Source organism: Staurois parvus, unplaced genomic scaffold (genome assembly GCF_062004578.1).
Source record: "Staurois parvus isolate SC_StPar_1 unplaced genomic scaffold, SC_StPar_1.0 ptg000070l, whole genome shotgun sequence".
Taxonomy (NCBI): Eukaryota; Metazoa; Chordata; class Amphibia; order Anura; family Ranidae; genus Staurois; species Staurois parvus.
Genome location: NW_028317866.1, coordinates 1,234,195 through 1,251,455, shown reverse-complemented (window position 1 = coordinate 1,251,455; position 17,261 = coordinate 1,234,195). Strand labels below are relative to the sequence as shown.

The window sequence follows — 17,261 nt, the reverse complement described above, 5'->3', positions numbered from 1 at the left end:
ATTACACAAGACCACTCACTTCACTGGGTATATGTAAAGATTTACAACCACTTTAAGTTGACTGTGGAGTACGGTAAATAGCATTACAGAAAATGTTTAATATTTTGGATGAAACAACCTGATATAAAAACTTTCCCGATTTCGGTAACTAGGGAACAAATATAAATTAGACAACCTTGCAGTTCTTAAAGCGGAGTTCCACCCAAAAGGGGAAGTTCCGCTTTAATGATTGGTACCCCGCTCCCTATTAAGGATTGGCACCTTTGGGGAGCGGGAACCCGAAATTGACAGGTACCCGCTCCCACTGCGATCGTAAGCGGTATTTGTCCTCCTACCCTCCCCCTCCCTGTAGTCTTGTGGGACACGTGACAGGTCCCAGAAGACGAAGGGGCAATTCAGGAACCGCAGCGCTACTCGCGCATGTGCAGTGGGCGCCCGGCTATGAAGCCGCAAGCTGTCACAGCCGGGTGCCCACACTGGAGATGCCGGCCTCCTGGAAAACAGGCTACGGCGGGGGCACCGCGGGACAGGTGAGTGGCTGTTTTTTGTACAGCCACTACAGTTTTTGTAGCTGCTGACCTTTATTTTTTTTACATGGTGAGTGGAATTCCGCTTTAAAAACCTATAAAAAGGTATGTACAAGTATATAGTCCAAAGCAATTAAAATGCACTTACGTCTCTGTATCAGATACCAAGGACTCATTGTTGCAAACATCATTAAAAGTATGAAGTTGATTCTATATAAAAGAACATCAATATTAAAGAAAAGCAAAACAAAATGAAATAGCTAACACAACAGAGAAAGACAGAAATTATGGGGAACACACCATATTAATTCAACAAATCATAGGGAAATGTTAGAACACAACTGAACCATGAAGTATCAGAAAGAAGAGCTATCTATATTACACATAGAAGGTAAAAGGGAGAATTCAGAAAGGCTGCCAAGGTCTCCAAGAGGTACGAGGCTCCATGCACACTAGTGTTTTTTTAAGTTCCTGCAAGCTGTTATCAGCATTTTTTTTCCTAGAAGCCAAATAGTAGTATCCTATGTGTCCATGCACACTATTTTAGTCTAGTAGCGTTTTCAAGCTTCAGCATTTAGACGCAGAAAATAAAAAGGTTTTTGTCGTTTTGGAAGCGTATTTCCAGCGGAAAAAAAAATACTAAATGCTCCTAAACACTACTAAAACTCTCCTAAACGGCTTTTTTCCCTATATGTACTGTAAAAACACTAATAAAATGCTAACACTCCTAAACACTATTAAAAACCACTAATACCAGCATTTTTTTAAAAACAAACTCTAGTGTGAATGGAGCTTAAAAGTGAAAAGCTGATTAATACCTACAGAAAATACAGGCAGTTTTCTGGAGATCAAGCCCAAAAAAACGGCAAACCTAATGCCTCTCCATCTCTGAGCTTTGCAATATTACAATACATTTTTATAATATGCATATTTTATAAACGTAAAAAAAAAAAAGAACCATCAATACAAAACAAATACACTGGTTTCTTAACTGAATTTTAAAGGTGTTTTAAAAGTGATTTTTTTTCAATCCTGTCTAATCAATAAAAATAAACACCAGATCGGTTTTTACTAAAAAAGGTTACCATGGAAATATGGCAAACACCTACCGTTATCTGACTCAAGCCAGCAAGCCTCATTGTTAGTGTGGGTGACATAAAATATTTGAAAGCCAAGTCAAGGCTCTCTTTATCAAAGCACAAAGCTGTGTCCAGAGGCTCTTTCACAGTGCTCCACATGAGGTCAGCCATGTTCCTAGCCGCACTCTGCCGCAGCTCCTGGTCAGACAGCTTGCACAAATACCTGGAAGAAAAGAAAATAGCACCTGTAAACTAAACATATCAGTCTAGAGGAGAAAAAAAACACCTCTGACAGAATCTAAACCTTGCTCATACTACTAATACAAATAATTTTTTTGCTTTCAAAGTCTAGTTTGAGAGTTTATTCCTTACACCAGCAATATATCTCTAAATTTCACTTGTTAACCTCATCAATGGGACCCACAGCTGCTAAATACCCCAGCACTGTCTACATCTCACTGGGTGAAATCACTGTACGGTCAACAATTTTCTACCTTGCTCCTTCCATCCAAAGTCAAAAGCAGCCCCAAAGTAACTTTATCAGATGAACTGACATGAAGTGTTTTAGGGTCAATTCACACATGCGCGTTGATCTGCGTTTTAGCGTAAAGGGCAGATCAACAGAAGGTCATCTGAAAAACAAAAATTCCCCAACGTGTCCTATTCACACTAACGCAGCATTGACCTGCGTTGCGCTAAAATGCAAGATGTATGCATTTTAGCACAGCACAACGGATATAAGCGGATGTCAACGCAATGCACAGGATACCCTGTGAAAACGCAGTGCGCTTCAAGGCGCACTAAAATGCATGTCAAGTGACATCAAAATGTATGCACATGACTAAAGTGGAAGAAAATGTAAATTTTCTATACATTTTAGCGCAAGTCACTGTGAATTGGCCCTAAGCCCTATGTACGGATTTGAACTGGATAGAACTACAGTGTCTAAAAGGCAAATCTTGGGCCTCTTTTACTTGGCCGATCGGGTCTGCCTATCAGTTTTTCAGGTGGACCTGATCAGAAGCTCCATTTAACCCTATGGGCCTACCCCTAGGTTCATTCAGGTCCGCTAAAAGAACAGCAAAGGACAATGTCCTTTTCCGTTTTAGCGGACCAGATCAGAGGTAGCCTAATGCAAACGGACAGTCAAGCTTATGTACACCCGGCTGCCCACAGAGCACAGCAAGGTCTGTCAGTGTCCACTCGGCAGAAACGGTGACATCTGTCCCGCTCTGCTCCGATCAACTTATAGATTGGAGCTGTTGCATATTAGAGCAGAGACTGAAAATGTTTGTCATCTACTAGTAGAAATATACAGTGATATACTTTCAAAAATCACTTATTAGGATATGTATAACATATTATCTTACCTTATAACATAGGTCCTAAAAGGTATAATATGCTGCATAACAGCAGGGATGTGTAACCATATTCTGATCTACAAAAGGAAAAAAAAAAACAAACCACAATTATTAACATGTAGTTGCCCTTTTCATGAACATGTATATTTTTCAAAGCTGACTAATGTATACCACTCAGCATTCACACACCAAAGCCTACATATCCAGTTACAGTGATGTTTACATGCTTCAAAACTATGGCACTCAGTCTACATTTATGATAAACAATAAAGTAAACTTTTATGTGAGCTTGGACACAATACATATGTGTTGGTGCAGACACTCCAAGTTCAATACCATCCCATATAATCTATGCAGATAGTAAGCTACCATTAAAGGCATAAACTCAGGCAAACCTGCTGACGTTAGTTTCAGATACAGATTGCAGCTATTAAAATTAAATTCCTTTATTGCTGGTTTGCTTTTTTAACATACAAAATGTTTACCACTAAATATGAGAAAGAACTCAGAATGCAAGCCGTCATAAAACGCAGTATTCTTTCACACATTGGCAACTTTGATTTCCAATGTTCCAAACATGTTAGAATAGCAACTTACATTGGACACAACGGTGATGAATGCATGAGCTATTAGAAAGGGAAGAGTCTCGGGGGTCCCATACTCAAAGCAATCCTTCATGAGAGAAAGGCCATTTTTCCCACAGAACAGACACACGTAACGGAGAAGGTGCAAGGGGACTTCCACGTCCTAAAAACAAAATTGAAAACAAAGAATTCATCACAAACAGATGTGTTGTGTTTATGTGCTCAATGCAGAATGGTGGTCATGAAAAGGGAAGCAGCAGTCTCAATTTCGGAGGAAACGTCAAAGTCTGTAAATCACACCCCAGTAGTTATAAATAATTCTTTCAGCCATTTATATGGATAATAATTTTTTATTCTATATAAAATAAATAAATAAATAAAAAAAACATCCTTGTTTCCACATGCTGAAGCAAGTAACTTCTCAGTTAAAAGGCAAGTACACTTTTAGTAAAAAATGTGTACTAGTCCACATTCCCTAGACTCCCGAACTGAACTAACCTAAAACCCCCCAACCATCTATTTATCTCAGCATAGCAGTCATGGCAGTCTCGCTGGTTTACATCTTCTGAGAGAAAATCTTTTTCCAAAATTGGTTATGCCAGCACCCAATGAGCCCCCCATTGACTTGAATTAGGATGTACTCAAAGCATCTCCACCAAAATTTATTCTGCTACATGTCTTTGCTAAAAAAAAAAAAAAAAAACCCAATACATGTAAATTAATTGGTTTACATGAAAGTTATAGTGCTTACAAAGCTACCAGTATAGATAATGGAACTTGGATTCTGTGCCTCTCCACTCTTCCTCCAGACTCTGGGACCTTGATTTCCAAATGAAATGCAAAATTTACTTTCATCCAAAAAAAGAACTTTGGGCCACTGAGCAGTAGTCCAACCCTTTTTCTCCTTAGCCTAGGTAAGACATTTCTGACGTTGTGTCTGGTTCAAGAGTGGCTTGACACAAGGAATGCAACAGTTGTAGCCCATGTCCTGGATACGTCTGTGTGTGGTGGGTCTTGATACACTGATACCAGCCGTAGTTTACTCTTTGTGAATCTCCCCCAAATTCTTGAATGGCCTTTGCTTCACAATCCTCTCAAGGCTATGGTTGTCCCTGTTGCTTGTACACCTTTTTCTGCCACACCTTTTCCTTACACTCAACTTTCCATTAATATGCTTGGATACAGCAGTCTGAACAGCCAGCTTCTTTAGCAATGACTTTTTGTGACTTACCTTCCTTGTGGAGGGTGTCAATGAATGTCTTCTGTACAGCTGTCAAGTCAGCAGTCTTCCCCATGATTGTGTAACCTCCTGAACCAGACCAAGGGACCATTTAAAAGCTCAGGAACCCTTTACAGGTGTTTTTAGTTAATTAGCTGATTAGAGTGTGACACCATGGGGTTTATTTACTAAACCTGGTTGACTCAGAATCTTGTCCACTTCTGCATAAAAACCAATCAGCTTCCAGGTTTTATTGCTGAAGCTTAACTGAACATGCTGAGGTTAGAAGCTGATTGGTTGCCATGCACAGGTGCCCAAGATTCTGAGTCAACCAGGTTTAGTAAATAAACCCCCATGAGTCTACCAATATTGAACGTCTTCACAATATTCAAATTTTCTGAGATACTGAATTTTGGGTTTTCACTAGCTGTAAGCCTTAACCATCAACATTAAAAGAAAGAAAAGCTTGAAATATATCGCTCTGTGTGTAATGAATCTATATAATATATGAGTTTCACTTTTTGATCTGAATTACTGAACTAAATTAACTTTTTGATGATATTCTAATTTATTTAAATGCACCCGTATATGAAATTTTATACACACAAAATTTTGCACAGTCAGCCTACACTGTAGCAGTAAAGTTACAGTGCTCGGCTGGCAATCGGTTAACGTCCAACTGCAGTTTCCCTCCTCACATTGAGAAGCACAGATCGGACCTAACAACTAGACTTAAAATGCACCTAGCAACATGTACTTTGTCCCACTTTCATAGAACAGTAAGAAAAAAAATTGATAAATCTTCTTTAATCACTGCATATATTAGATGTGCGACTACCAATCTACGAAGCATTACACAGTGGGGTTTATTTGCTAAAGCTGGTTCACTCAGAATCCCGTGCATGGTAGCCAATAAGCTTCTAACCTCAGCTTGTTCAATTAAGCTTTAGCAATAAAACCTGTACGCTGATTGGTTTCTATGCAGAATTGCACAAGATTCTGAGTGAACCGGCTTTAGTAAATAAACCCCCCAGAGTCTAAACTGTGTGATAATGCTACACTCTTACTATGCAGCCTGTTCCATCTTGCAATCCTTACCTTTGTTCCACTTTAGGCCAGTATCCTGACTGCTGACAAAAAACAAACAAACAAAAAAAAACCCATTCCTTGCAGGGTCCTGTGGAGCCACCCTTGTGTGTGCTCTCCTTGCCCAGACTATAGCAGTGTTCTCCTAACACTGTATGTGTCTATGCAAACGCACAGCCCTGAAGTCAAGGATGATGAGACAAATCCTCCCTCCTGTGGCGGTGATGTCCCTTATGACCTCTTCCCTGTGAAATACTCTGTGCAAGCACTGCCCAACCAGAAGATTGGAGAGTGCACAATACGTTCTGGAGAAGTCTGCCTGGAAACTTCAAAACTGCACATGCTCGGGCAGAAAGAATTACTGGGCAATATTTAAATTTTTGAGCTGAAAAAAAAATCTGAAAATTAATACAGCTAATATATGGAGAGTGACAGCTTTTTAAATCAAATCCATGGTATTGAAAATCACATGAACACAGACTTCACACATCTGTACAAATCTTCAGTTTTTCACACTTACATTCATGTCACAAAAGGCTCCTAAAAGATTGCTTTCTTGAGCTGAAATATCCTGGGAGAGCAAGAGAAAAAAAAACAAAACAAACAAAAAAACTTCAGAAGCGATGTGAAAAGCACATTAATATTAAGTGGGGTTAACATGAAAATAATTACAGCTCCTACGAACATATTTAGAATACATTTTATTTAATAATTTAAAGACCTAAAACACAACTTTTATAAAAGGAAACTGAAGAGGCAAAATTAACACAATGCCCATAAGACATCTTTAAGTAAAGTACTCCATATGACTGTCAGAAAACTGTCATAACATTTTAATTGCAGTAAAACATATAGGCTAATATCTAAGGACCAACATGGCCTGCAAATACAATATACTTTCAGATGCATTTCAAATGGGCCTGTATGAGGAGGGGAAAAAAGAAAAAAAAACAAAAAAAACACTGTACATGAGCCAATAAAGAATTATTCTAGAAGAAACAAGATGAAATGAGGCACTATTAAAGTTACTTGACATTATCAAGCCTTTAACCAATTTCCTTACAATGGAAAAGAGACAAAACATGCAACGCTGAGCCTGACTATCCAAAAATATTTTGTCTGGGTTCAACACTGACAAAGACACTCCAGAAAGTGGCCTTTCTGGCGATGAAGCCCAATAATAATGCTGGACAAAGACATTCTCTAGCAATGTGAACCATATTTCAATAAAATAAAGATAAAATGGCAACCTTCTGATGCCAAAACAGACCTGGCTCGTCAAGGCTTTGACTCCACTGTGGTGTCGGGCACACAACCATCAGTAGCAGATTCTTTAAGCCTCCGCTGGCTTGCCTTGTTCCCAAAGTGAATCCTGGTACCATCTTGAAGCACACGCACCAAGCCATCCACATTATTTAAATGAAAACTTAATTCATCAGACCAGACCACCTTCTTCCATTGCTTCGTGTTCCAGTTCTGATGCTCATGTGCCCATTGCAGGTGCTTTTGGCTGTAGACACACATCAACATGGGCACCCTAACCAGTCTGCAGCTATGCAGCTCCATATGTAAAAAAACTGTGGTGCGCTGTGTGTTCTGAAACATTTCTATCAAAACCAGCATTCACTTTTTCAGCAGCTTGAGTTACAGTAACTCTTCTATTGGATCGGTTGGCACAAGCCAGCCTTCGCTCCCCACGTTGACCAATGAGCCTTGGCTGCCCATGACCATGTCACCAGTTTGCCAGCTTTCCTTCCTTGGACCACTTTTGGTAGGTCCTGACCACTGCAGACCGAGAACATCCCACATGAGCTGCAGTTTTGGAAATGCTTTGACGCAGTTGTCTATTACAATTTGGCTCTTGTCACTCAAATCCTTACACTTGAGCATTTTTTCTGCTTTCACCACACATCCCATCCACTTTCAGGCGCCATTGTAACAAGATAATCAGTGTTGTTTACTTTACCAGTCAGTAGTCAATTTTATGGCTAATGGTTTTGGTTACCATGATAGATTAATTGGTATTTATGATCAAACGCTGGTTGAAAGTGGTTACAATTGCTAGAGAACTGTCATATTTGGCCACTCTGAAAGTCCTGACATGGCTGGTTGTTTCTCTGAAACTGCATTTTGGTTAAGTATTGCAATCTTGCAGATACTTGGGGATCCATTTCTAAATGTTTCCACACAAGATTAACACTTTTTTCTAACTGGAAGTCTGTAAAAACCTGGGTGAAAGTTGTGCAAATAATTTCTAAATAGACCTTAGCATATTTCTCATTACTAACTATGTAAACCTACTCTCACCTTCCTTTCAAACTCCTATACTAACTACATTGTGAAAAGAAGGTGCTTATACTTAACTGTTTTCAGGCTCAGTGCTCCAGTCCGGTCACATTATAAACTCCCAGCAGTGGCTTAAGGGAAGAGAAGGGACGGCCAACAACAGATGCCCTATAGTAAGCCTATGGGTGATGTGATTGCTCAGGCATTCCAGCCGTTGTCACTGCTCTCTCCTCTTCCCTGAGGTGGGGCACAGAGGAGATCATGTGAGAAGACTGGAGTGCTCTGAGAATAGGTAAGTATATGCATCTTCCTTTCACACGGTAGTTAGGAGTTAGGGGGGGGGCTGGAGCAGGTTTAGGCATACTTCGTAATAGCCTGGAATTCCACTGTAAAGTCTATCCTTACCTAAAACAGGTTTGTTCTTTAGTTTAGGATAGAGAAGGAAATAGTAAAACCCCATGTCATTTTATTGTTGTTGGTGTCTCTTCCTGTCCCTGAGACACAAGAGTAGAGAGGAAATCTCTTTAAAATAAGGGAACATCCCCTCCTAGGTGTAACTGGAACACATTCCACATGGAAGGATTTCCCCTCGTTTCTCTTGGTGAATGTAAAATTATAAAATTTCAATCCACTTACTGTCCAGTGAAACTCATCACTTGGACAAACAAAAGGTAAATCTACATTGTGTGGACATAAACAACAGTATAAACCTTACTGAACAGGGGTTCCAACATTTCCATATTCTTCACAAAACTAAGGAAAAAAAAAAAGTCTTGACCAGAGATACACTTTAAAATAATAGCTACATGCAGTAAATGGATATAGAGTAAATCTAACAAACTAGTTATGGCTCAGATGGAAGTTAGAATAGACTTGTCATACGACAGACAAAGGTTTAGCCACAGCTGTAGTATTCAGATGTATAGTTTAAAATAAAAAAAAAAAAAACACTGTAGAAGTGAGATTAGAAAGTAAGCAGAGACAACTTTTCTTATACAATGACAGGGTAATCTGAATTTGCTCATATTCTGCCCAATTGCCATAAATACCCTCTGGGCTTAATCAATGGATATACAAAGCAAGTACCGGGGTAAGCAAGATGCCAAACAAATGTCTTTATCTGGACCATCCTCTCTTTTAAAAACCAGCAATGAGAACAATAATTGGAAATACCTCTATAGTGGGATGCGTGTTATGCTTGTAGGCTGTGTAAAGAGGAAATTGTATCTGAAAGATTTTTGCAACACACAACAACAGTTTTTCTTTTTCTTCAGTACTCCATAAACTATACAGGTCAGTGCTTTTTAGAGAGTCTTCTGTTACATTGCAAGTTCTTCCACTTTCTAGTTGTTTGTCGGGGACTTTACATGGTTCTGAGCTCCTCTCCTCCCCTTCCTCCTCCTCCTCCTCCTGAGTCTCTTTCTCCACATTCAGCAGCTCATCGGATGGGTTGGCCTCATCCTGCCAGTTTGAATCAGGGCTAGTAGTGCAAATTTTTAAAAGCTGGTCCCTCAGGGCTTGGACTTGGCCAATCACCAAATTTATAAGGGAACACACCACTTGGTTAAAGATCTCCAAATGTTTATACTCCTTAAAGCAGCATAGACACTGTCTGGAGGAGAAAAAAAAACATTTCAGCATAAATACAAGCCCAAAAAAACAAACACCTGCAAGGAAAAGCACATTCTTACACAATGGAAGAAGCCTTTTTTTTTTTTTTTTTTTAAATCAGTGCTAAGCCAAAAGTTCAGACTCTCGTCCATCACTATGCACAAATTCCTGGGAAAAAACTCAGGGAGATTAACTGGATAGCAAAAGATGTGAAAGTGACAAACACAGTTACCAAATTTTGCATATAAACTGCAAATAGTGTCTACAGGACAAATTGCAAGTTAAAACCATTAATCTGTATGTATATGCAAGTTCATAATGAACAAAACATTTGCACACAGAAACTAGGATACACAACACTATGTTTAACAATGCTATTTTTAATTTTCCAGGTAACACCCGAAAAGGGGCTTAAAAAAAAAATCTTGATTCGTAATACCGGTTTGATTTAAAAAAATCTTCTTTTCATATGAAGACAAAACAAATCATCTATGGCCATCTTAACAGTTGGCTGGGATATTAGTGAAAGTGGAAAATTCAACCACACATAATAAAGAAGAGGAAAAAAAAGGTGGAATTAACAATTGAAATATGAGAATAATTACCTTTGTGTCCAGGAATTAATATAAGCGAATATCTTAAGCGCATGTTCTTTTCTGAGATGTAATTCATCATTGTTGTCAGTGTCAGATACTACAATGAACAAAAAAAACAGAACATTATTCAAAGAACCTTGCATAGTATGCAGCAACAAACTACAGCAACAATCAGCAGCTTAGATATGGCATGCAAATACTGCCACACACTGTATTTTACTCCAATGTAAGGTAAATGAAAGACAGGCTTCAGTTCAGATCCCTGACCATTGGCCACACCCCTGTGACATGTTTCACTCACATTGGGCTTACTCGTAAAAGGCCTGTTTTTGTTTGAGTGATTAAAGTGGAACTTCACTCTCAATCAACACTATTTTTAATCTTTATGCTGCCAGCACTAGTAAACAGATAAAAAAGAATATCATATTTACTTATTTTAAACTTTTTTTTCTTTTTTTTCTTTTTTATTTCTTCAGTTACCTCCTAGTTTCCATGCCTAGGCAAAATGATGTCATACATTTCAGGAGGGAGGGTTCTCAGTTCAGTCAATTCCTGAGCTAAAGACTGATGGGTTCCAGAAAGTAAATGCTACACAAATCATCTGTCCTTACTCAAGATGGCCATTGCCAGAAATGCCAGGGAGGAATTTTTCAAAATGAATTCTCAGCTAAATAAACCATGTAGAAATGGATGGATGGGGCAGTTTGCTTTGAATATTAACAATTAATTAAATAGCATTTTTGGTCTGTGTTGCTCAGATGCAGTGCAGTTCCAATTTATGTACTTCCAAGTCATAAACTTGACACTTTGTGCTTTCAATGTGTGCTATAGTCTGCTCTGATGGATCTATGACTGCGTTCACAAATGTATGGACTACAAGTACAATGTGGGAATGATTAAACCGTGTTGATACATCCTAATGCATGCCAGTTTCATCCACTGTATTTGGAATTATTGTGGGCTTGTTTTGACTGACAGCCTGTCTTCCTCTTGGTTGACCTTGCTATTTAAGATGATTGGGTCTAGATAATGGTACTCCATTTTCCTGGAAATTGACAATTTTTGTATAATTGCTTAACAATTTATTTAATCTGTTCATTCTATCCAGGGATTTGGCTGGATTTGTATCAACATAATTTAAATACAACACATCCCCACCTTGTGCAATTCACCCACACTGTTCTGTTCTTTTACTGAAGCATACTCTTACATGCTGGTGCCTTATCCCCTTGCAGTTGATGGAAAGTTCTCTGTTAAAAGCTGGGAGCTGCTGTGTAAACACAGCAGTAGCAGTCAATAACTTTTCTGACACAATTCAGGAGGTACAATGTAACATTGTTACTGTTGTATTTACAGGGTTTCATCCATCTGCAGATCAAAGGGACGGCCTTTGATTTGCCTATGATGTCAGTAAAAGCAACTTGACCAGTAAAAAAAAATTAAAAAAAAAAAAATTTTTATATATATATATATATATATATATATATATATATATATATATATATATATATATATATATATATATAATCAGGGGCGGACTGACCATTTGGAAACTCGGGCACTGCCCGAGGTCAGTAGGGGGCCCCATGAGATGCCCCTGGTACCTTTTTCATAGGCTTTTTTGAGTTTGAGCAAGGACACAGGGGCCCCATGATCCCCTATTGCCCGGGGGCCCCATGGGTTGTCAGTCCGCCCCTGATAGATATAGATATCTATTAGTTTCCCCCGAACATAAGACCTAATTGTAATCAGGGTTTTCTTTCAGCCGGAACGTGGTGGAGCGCTGTTCCGCCACTGGCCCTGTGCACACCAATATCTACTGTCTCATATAAATACAGAAGAGTGGCTTTTGTGTTTGCCTCTTGTAAGTGAAAGCACCCAAGGAACAGATTTCTGCAGGCGTAGTGTGCTTAGTGGCAGGGCGGGGAATCTCATCCTGCAGCCTAATGCATGGAAACAAATGCCCCAGGGGTGATCGCCGGCCAGTGGGGAAGAGGCAGAGCGGTGAGTGCGCTTGGTGCACTATGTGTGAAGATAGGACTCAAAACGGGAGTTACTATAGAGAGGGGCCGGCTGCTGACAGCTTTGTTTTGCAAAGCTAGCTAACCTTATGAGAGCAGTGGAGGGGCAGGAGGGGATGTCCAAAGGTGAGCTGCAGTCAGGTGTTGCAAAGGTAAATTGACAGGGTGCAAATGTGAGCTTCAGCTGGGGTGCAGAGGTGAGCCGAGTTGCAACCCACCTCTGCACCCCTTGTCCACAGCCTGCCTCTTCACCCCCCAGCCACAGCTCAGCTCTGCATCCCCTGTCTGCAACTCACCCCTGCACCTTGTCTGTGGCTTATCTATGCACCCTGTCTGAAACTCACCTGTCAATTAACCTCTGCAACACCTGACTGCAACTCACAACGGTCATCAGCTGGCCTTCTCTATAGTAACCCTCATCCACAACTGCCTGCAGATCACCTCTGCACCCCCTGTCCACACCTGAACATTAAAAAAAATAAGACTTACCACGAAAACAAGACCGAGTGTGTTTTTTTGAGCCAAAAAAAATATAAGACAGTGTCTTATTTTCGGGGAAACACGATATAGATAGATATAAATTTCCCATAGAATTTGTTCCTACCTGAAGGGCGATTCCCCCTTCATGGAATAATAAGCATATACAGTCAGGTCCATAAATATTGGGACATCGACACAATTCTAACATTTTTGGCTCTATACACCACTATAATGGATTTGAAATTAAACGAATAAGATGTGCTTTAACTGCAGACTGTCAGCTTTAATTTGAGGGTATTTACATCCAAATCAGGTGAACGGTGTAGGAATTACAACAGTTTGCATATGTGCCTCCCACTTGTTAAGGGACCAAAAGTAATGGGACAATTTGCTTCTCAGCTGTTCCATGACTAGGTGTGTGTTATTCCCTCATTATCCCAATTACAATGAGCAGATAAAAGGTCCAGAGTTCATTTCAAGTGTGTTATTTGCATTTGGAATCTGTTGCTGTCAACTCTCAAGATGAGATCCAAAGAGCTGTCACTATCAGTGAAGCAAGCCATCATTAGGCTGAAAAAAACAAAACAAACCCATCAGAGAGATAGCAAAAACATTAGGTGTGGCCAAAACAACTGTTTGGAACATTCTTAAAAAGAAGGAACGCACCGGTGAGCTCAGCAACACCAAAAGACCCGGAAGACCACGGAAAACAACTGTGGTGGATGACCGAAGAATTCTTTCCCTGGTGAAGAAAACACCCTTCACAACAGTTGGCCAGATCAAGAACACTCTCCAGGAGGTAGGTGTATGTGTGTCAAAGTCAACAATCAAGAGAAGACTTCACCAAAGTGAATACAGAGGGTTCACTACAAGATGTAAACCATTGGTGAGCCTGAAAAACAGGAAGGCCAGATTAGAGTTTGCCAAACGACATCTAAAAAAGCCTTCACAGTTCTGGAACAACATCCTATGGACAGATGAGACCAAGATCAACTTGTACCAGAGTGATGGGAAGAGAAGAGTATGGAGAAGGAAAGGAACTGCTCATGATCCTAAGCATACCACCTCATCAGTGAAGCATGGTGGTGGTAGTGTCATGGGCTGGGCATGTATGGCTGCCAATGGAACTGGTTCTCTTGTATTTATTGATGATGTGACTGCTGACAAAAGCAGCAGGATGAATTCTGAAGCGTTTCGGGCAATATTATCTGCTCATATTCAGCCAAATGCTTCACAACTCATTGGACACCGCTTCACAGTGCAGATGGACAATGACCCAAAACATACTGCAAAAGCAACCAAAGAGTTTTTTAAGGGAAAGAAGTGGAATGTTATGCAATGGCCTAGTCAATCACCTGACCTGAATCCGATTGAGCATGCATTTCACTTGCTGAAGACAAAACTGAAGGGAAAATGCCCCAAGAACAAGCAAGAACTGAAGACAGTTGCAGTAGAGGCCTGGCAGAGCATCACCAGGGATGAAACCCAGCGTCTGGTGATGTCTATGCGATCCAGACTTCAGGCTGTAATTGACTGCAAAAGATTTGCAACCAAGTATAAAAAGTGAAAGTTTGATTTATGATTATTATTCTGTCCCATTACTTTTGGCCCCTTAACAAGTGTGAGGCCCATATGCAAACTGTTGTAATTCCTACACCGTTCACCTGATTTGGATGTAAATACCCTCAAATTAAAGCTGACAGTCTGCAGTTAAAGCACATCTTGTTTGTTTCATTTCAAATCCATTGTGGTGGTGTATAGAGCCAAAAATGTTAGAATTGTGTCGATGTCCCAATATTTATGGACCTGACTGTATGCTGTATTTATTTATTTTCTATAACTGCTACACAAGCCATATTGTAATTTAAGGGTAATAAAAAATGCCTTTCCTTTTCAATCTGCAGCATTGTAATTTTGTGAAAATTTAAATGCAATATAGCAACCTTTGGCCTCCTGTACATAGTTGATGTACAGAACTTTCCCAGAAATTTAATTTCCTGCTTGTGTGATTGGCTCACAGATTTACCCAGAAATCTGAAGATGTAAGTCAGATTTTAGGCATCTTCTGCAACATAAAGATCATTTTGGTAAGACACTACTAAAGGGTTAATTTAAAGGGATGCAGATCCTGCAACTTTTAACCTTAGAACACTGCAAGTGTATCAGCTGATAAATAATAAAGTCAATGCCATTCAGATTCACTCTGCACAATACAAGCAGCTATTTCTTCAGAGCACAAATAGTAGGAATCTGCAACAAAGATCAAAATCTATTCAATGACCAACAACCCCAGAGGGGATTTTTTTTATTTTTGTTACTAGAGTTACTCTTCAACCTTTCATTTACCTAATCATCTCTAATTAACTCCTTTTTCCCCTTAGCTATTTTGCTGCTGCTTTTTTCTTGTTTCTTTTCTAACTATTAATATTTAAATTTTTGTTGATTTTTCTAGTGCCATAATAAAAAAATAAAAAAAAAAAACATTAAAAAGAGCTTTAACTTAATTTATAAAAATAAATTTTGCAGTGCTTTATACAAGAATCATAACGTTATCTGTCATTTTAAACAAGTTAAAGAATGAAAATGTATACTTTTTTCTACCGTAACTTTTCTTTATTCATTTAATCTGATCAGAAGGCACAAAAGCGCTTTTTAGTATTGTTAAAGTGATATTAAAGAAAAAAGAAAAAAAATATTACAAACATGTCATATTTACCTGCTCTGAGTAGCCCCGATCCTCCTCAGGTCCCCCGCTGGTGCTCCTGGCCCCTCCCTCTTGCTGAGTGCCCCCATAGTAAGCAGCTTGCTATGGGGGACCCAAGCAATCTCGCTCCAAATCCGCTGCTTTGTGTGTCCATTCATACACAGATGAGGTTTGGCCCTGCCCCCTCTCTCTCCTCATTGGCTGTAATTGACAGCAGCAGGAGCCAATGGCTTCCCGCTACTGTCTCAGCCAATGAGGGAGAGTTTCCGGATGGCTGATGCTCTCATGCACATTGCTGGATTGCAATGGGGCTCAGGTAAGTATTGGAGGGGCTGCTGCACACAGGTTTTTCACCATTGTGCATTAAAAAAACCTTGACAACTAAGTTATGGACTGCATAAAAAAAAAAAAATTGTTTTTGCAAGATAACATTACTAAAACAAAGCCTTGGGTATACTGGTTTGAGAGCTGAAGTGATTACACATAAGGGGTACACGGTATAGCCATATAAATACTGTATAATAATGGTATGTTAATTCAAACTAAAATATGTGCAAATTAAATTCATGTAAAAGGAGACCTTGGGGTACTTGAATGCTATAACTGGAACCCCCTTTTCTTTTTAGCATCAGTAATCGGTACTATACAAACCTTGCAATGCTTTCATAACCTGTTATAATCATTCACTAAAACATTGTACTTTCAAAATGGTTTCTAAAGAAAACACGATTTGTGTGTGCATATTTTTTTTAAGCTGCAAATCCATTTACATCTTGTACCTTCCATAGAAAATGGAATATATTAAAACATTGCATTCATAAGGGAACAATGTTTGCATTGCCCAAAACATAAGACTGCATATTACTGAAGACTGCTGATCTCCTGTCCTAAATGGCACAAGCCACTCCATAAATATGCCACAAGACAACAGCCTGTGATTGATTTCCACTGTACAACTGTTCCTGCTGATTTACGAGGCTGTATGCAGCTGCCACAGAGCGCTGCATGAAGAATGAAAATGGACCAACAGGGTGTGTCTATAATGGGCCAGCTAAAGCAGCTGTTTCTACAGCACTCAGGTTTTCTGAGTGTGCATTTTTTACTGACATTGAAGGCAGCCTGCTACAAAGCAAATTCTAAGGAACTACATGCATGAGCAGAAACGTTAAGCCGGCACTCAGAAGGCCTTTTATAAGCCTTCCAACTTTCCTACAGACATCAAATAACATGATCCCAAGTAAAAAATATAGGTGAAATCACAATGATCAAGTGATGAGAAGGCTGTCTCCACCTCCCAGTGTTAAGACCCACCAAAGGGCGGCAGGAGGGGATTAAACACCAACTGTATAGGCTACTGTAACAAAGTACTTGGACCATATGATCTGTTGTATGTACACGGTTTCCTTCATGTCCGTTGTATGCAACTCAAAAGCTACAACTCTCTATATTGTAAAACATGTACATGTCGGTATTGTAGCCAACATTAGCTTTCTAGAAAACAACACTGAAGAACCAAAAGTGCAGAGCAAAAAAGAAGGGGATGCTCAGACCACAATGAGCTAATCACACCAAGTAATTATAAGGAAATCTTAATATAAAGAAAAAAAAAAGAAAAAAAATCATTACAGAGCCTCAGATGTCCCCATTTGCCATAGTGCAAAAAAAAAAAACAATTTGATTACTTGGGCTGTTTTAGAAAGCCACAAT

General features: G+C 39.4%; 1 protein-coding gene across 5 annotated transcripts in view; it reads right to left on the bottom strand.

Annotated features, from left to right (window-relative positions):
• USP34 (ubiquitin specific peptidase 34) overlaps nucleotides 1-17,261 on the bottom strand; it is a 244,271-nt gene that overhangs the window by 185,427 nt on the left and 41,583 nt on the right. For all 5 annotated transcript variants that reach the window (XM_089669184.1, XM_089669187.1, XM_089669185.1 and 2 more), the window contains exons 2-8: nucleotides 10,359-10,446; nucleotides 9,316-9,754; nucleotides 6,377-6,427; nucleotides 3,565-3,714; nucleotides 2,977-3,044; nucleotides 1,637-1,829; nucleotides 676-737 (exon numbers count right to left, since the gene is read on the bottom strand). In XM_089669184.1, coding sequence (XP_089525310.1) covers nucleotides 676-737; nucleotides 1,637-1,829; nucleotides 2,977-3,044; nucleotides 3,565-3,714; nucleotides 6,377-6,427; nucleotides 9,316-9,754; nucleotides 10,359-10,446 — 1,051 coding nt within the window. The remainder of the gene's footprint in view (nucleotides 1-675; nucleotides 738-1,636; nucleotides 1,830-2,976; nucleotides 3,045-3,564; nucleotides 3,715-6,376; nucleotides 6,428-9,315; nucleotides 9,755-10,358; nucleotides 10,447-17,261) is intronic.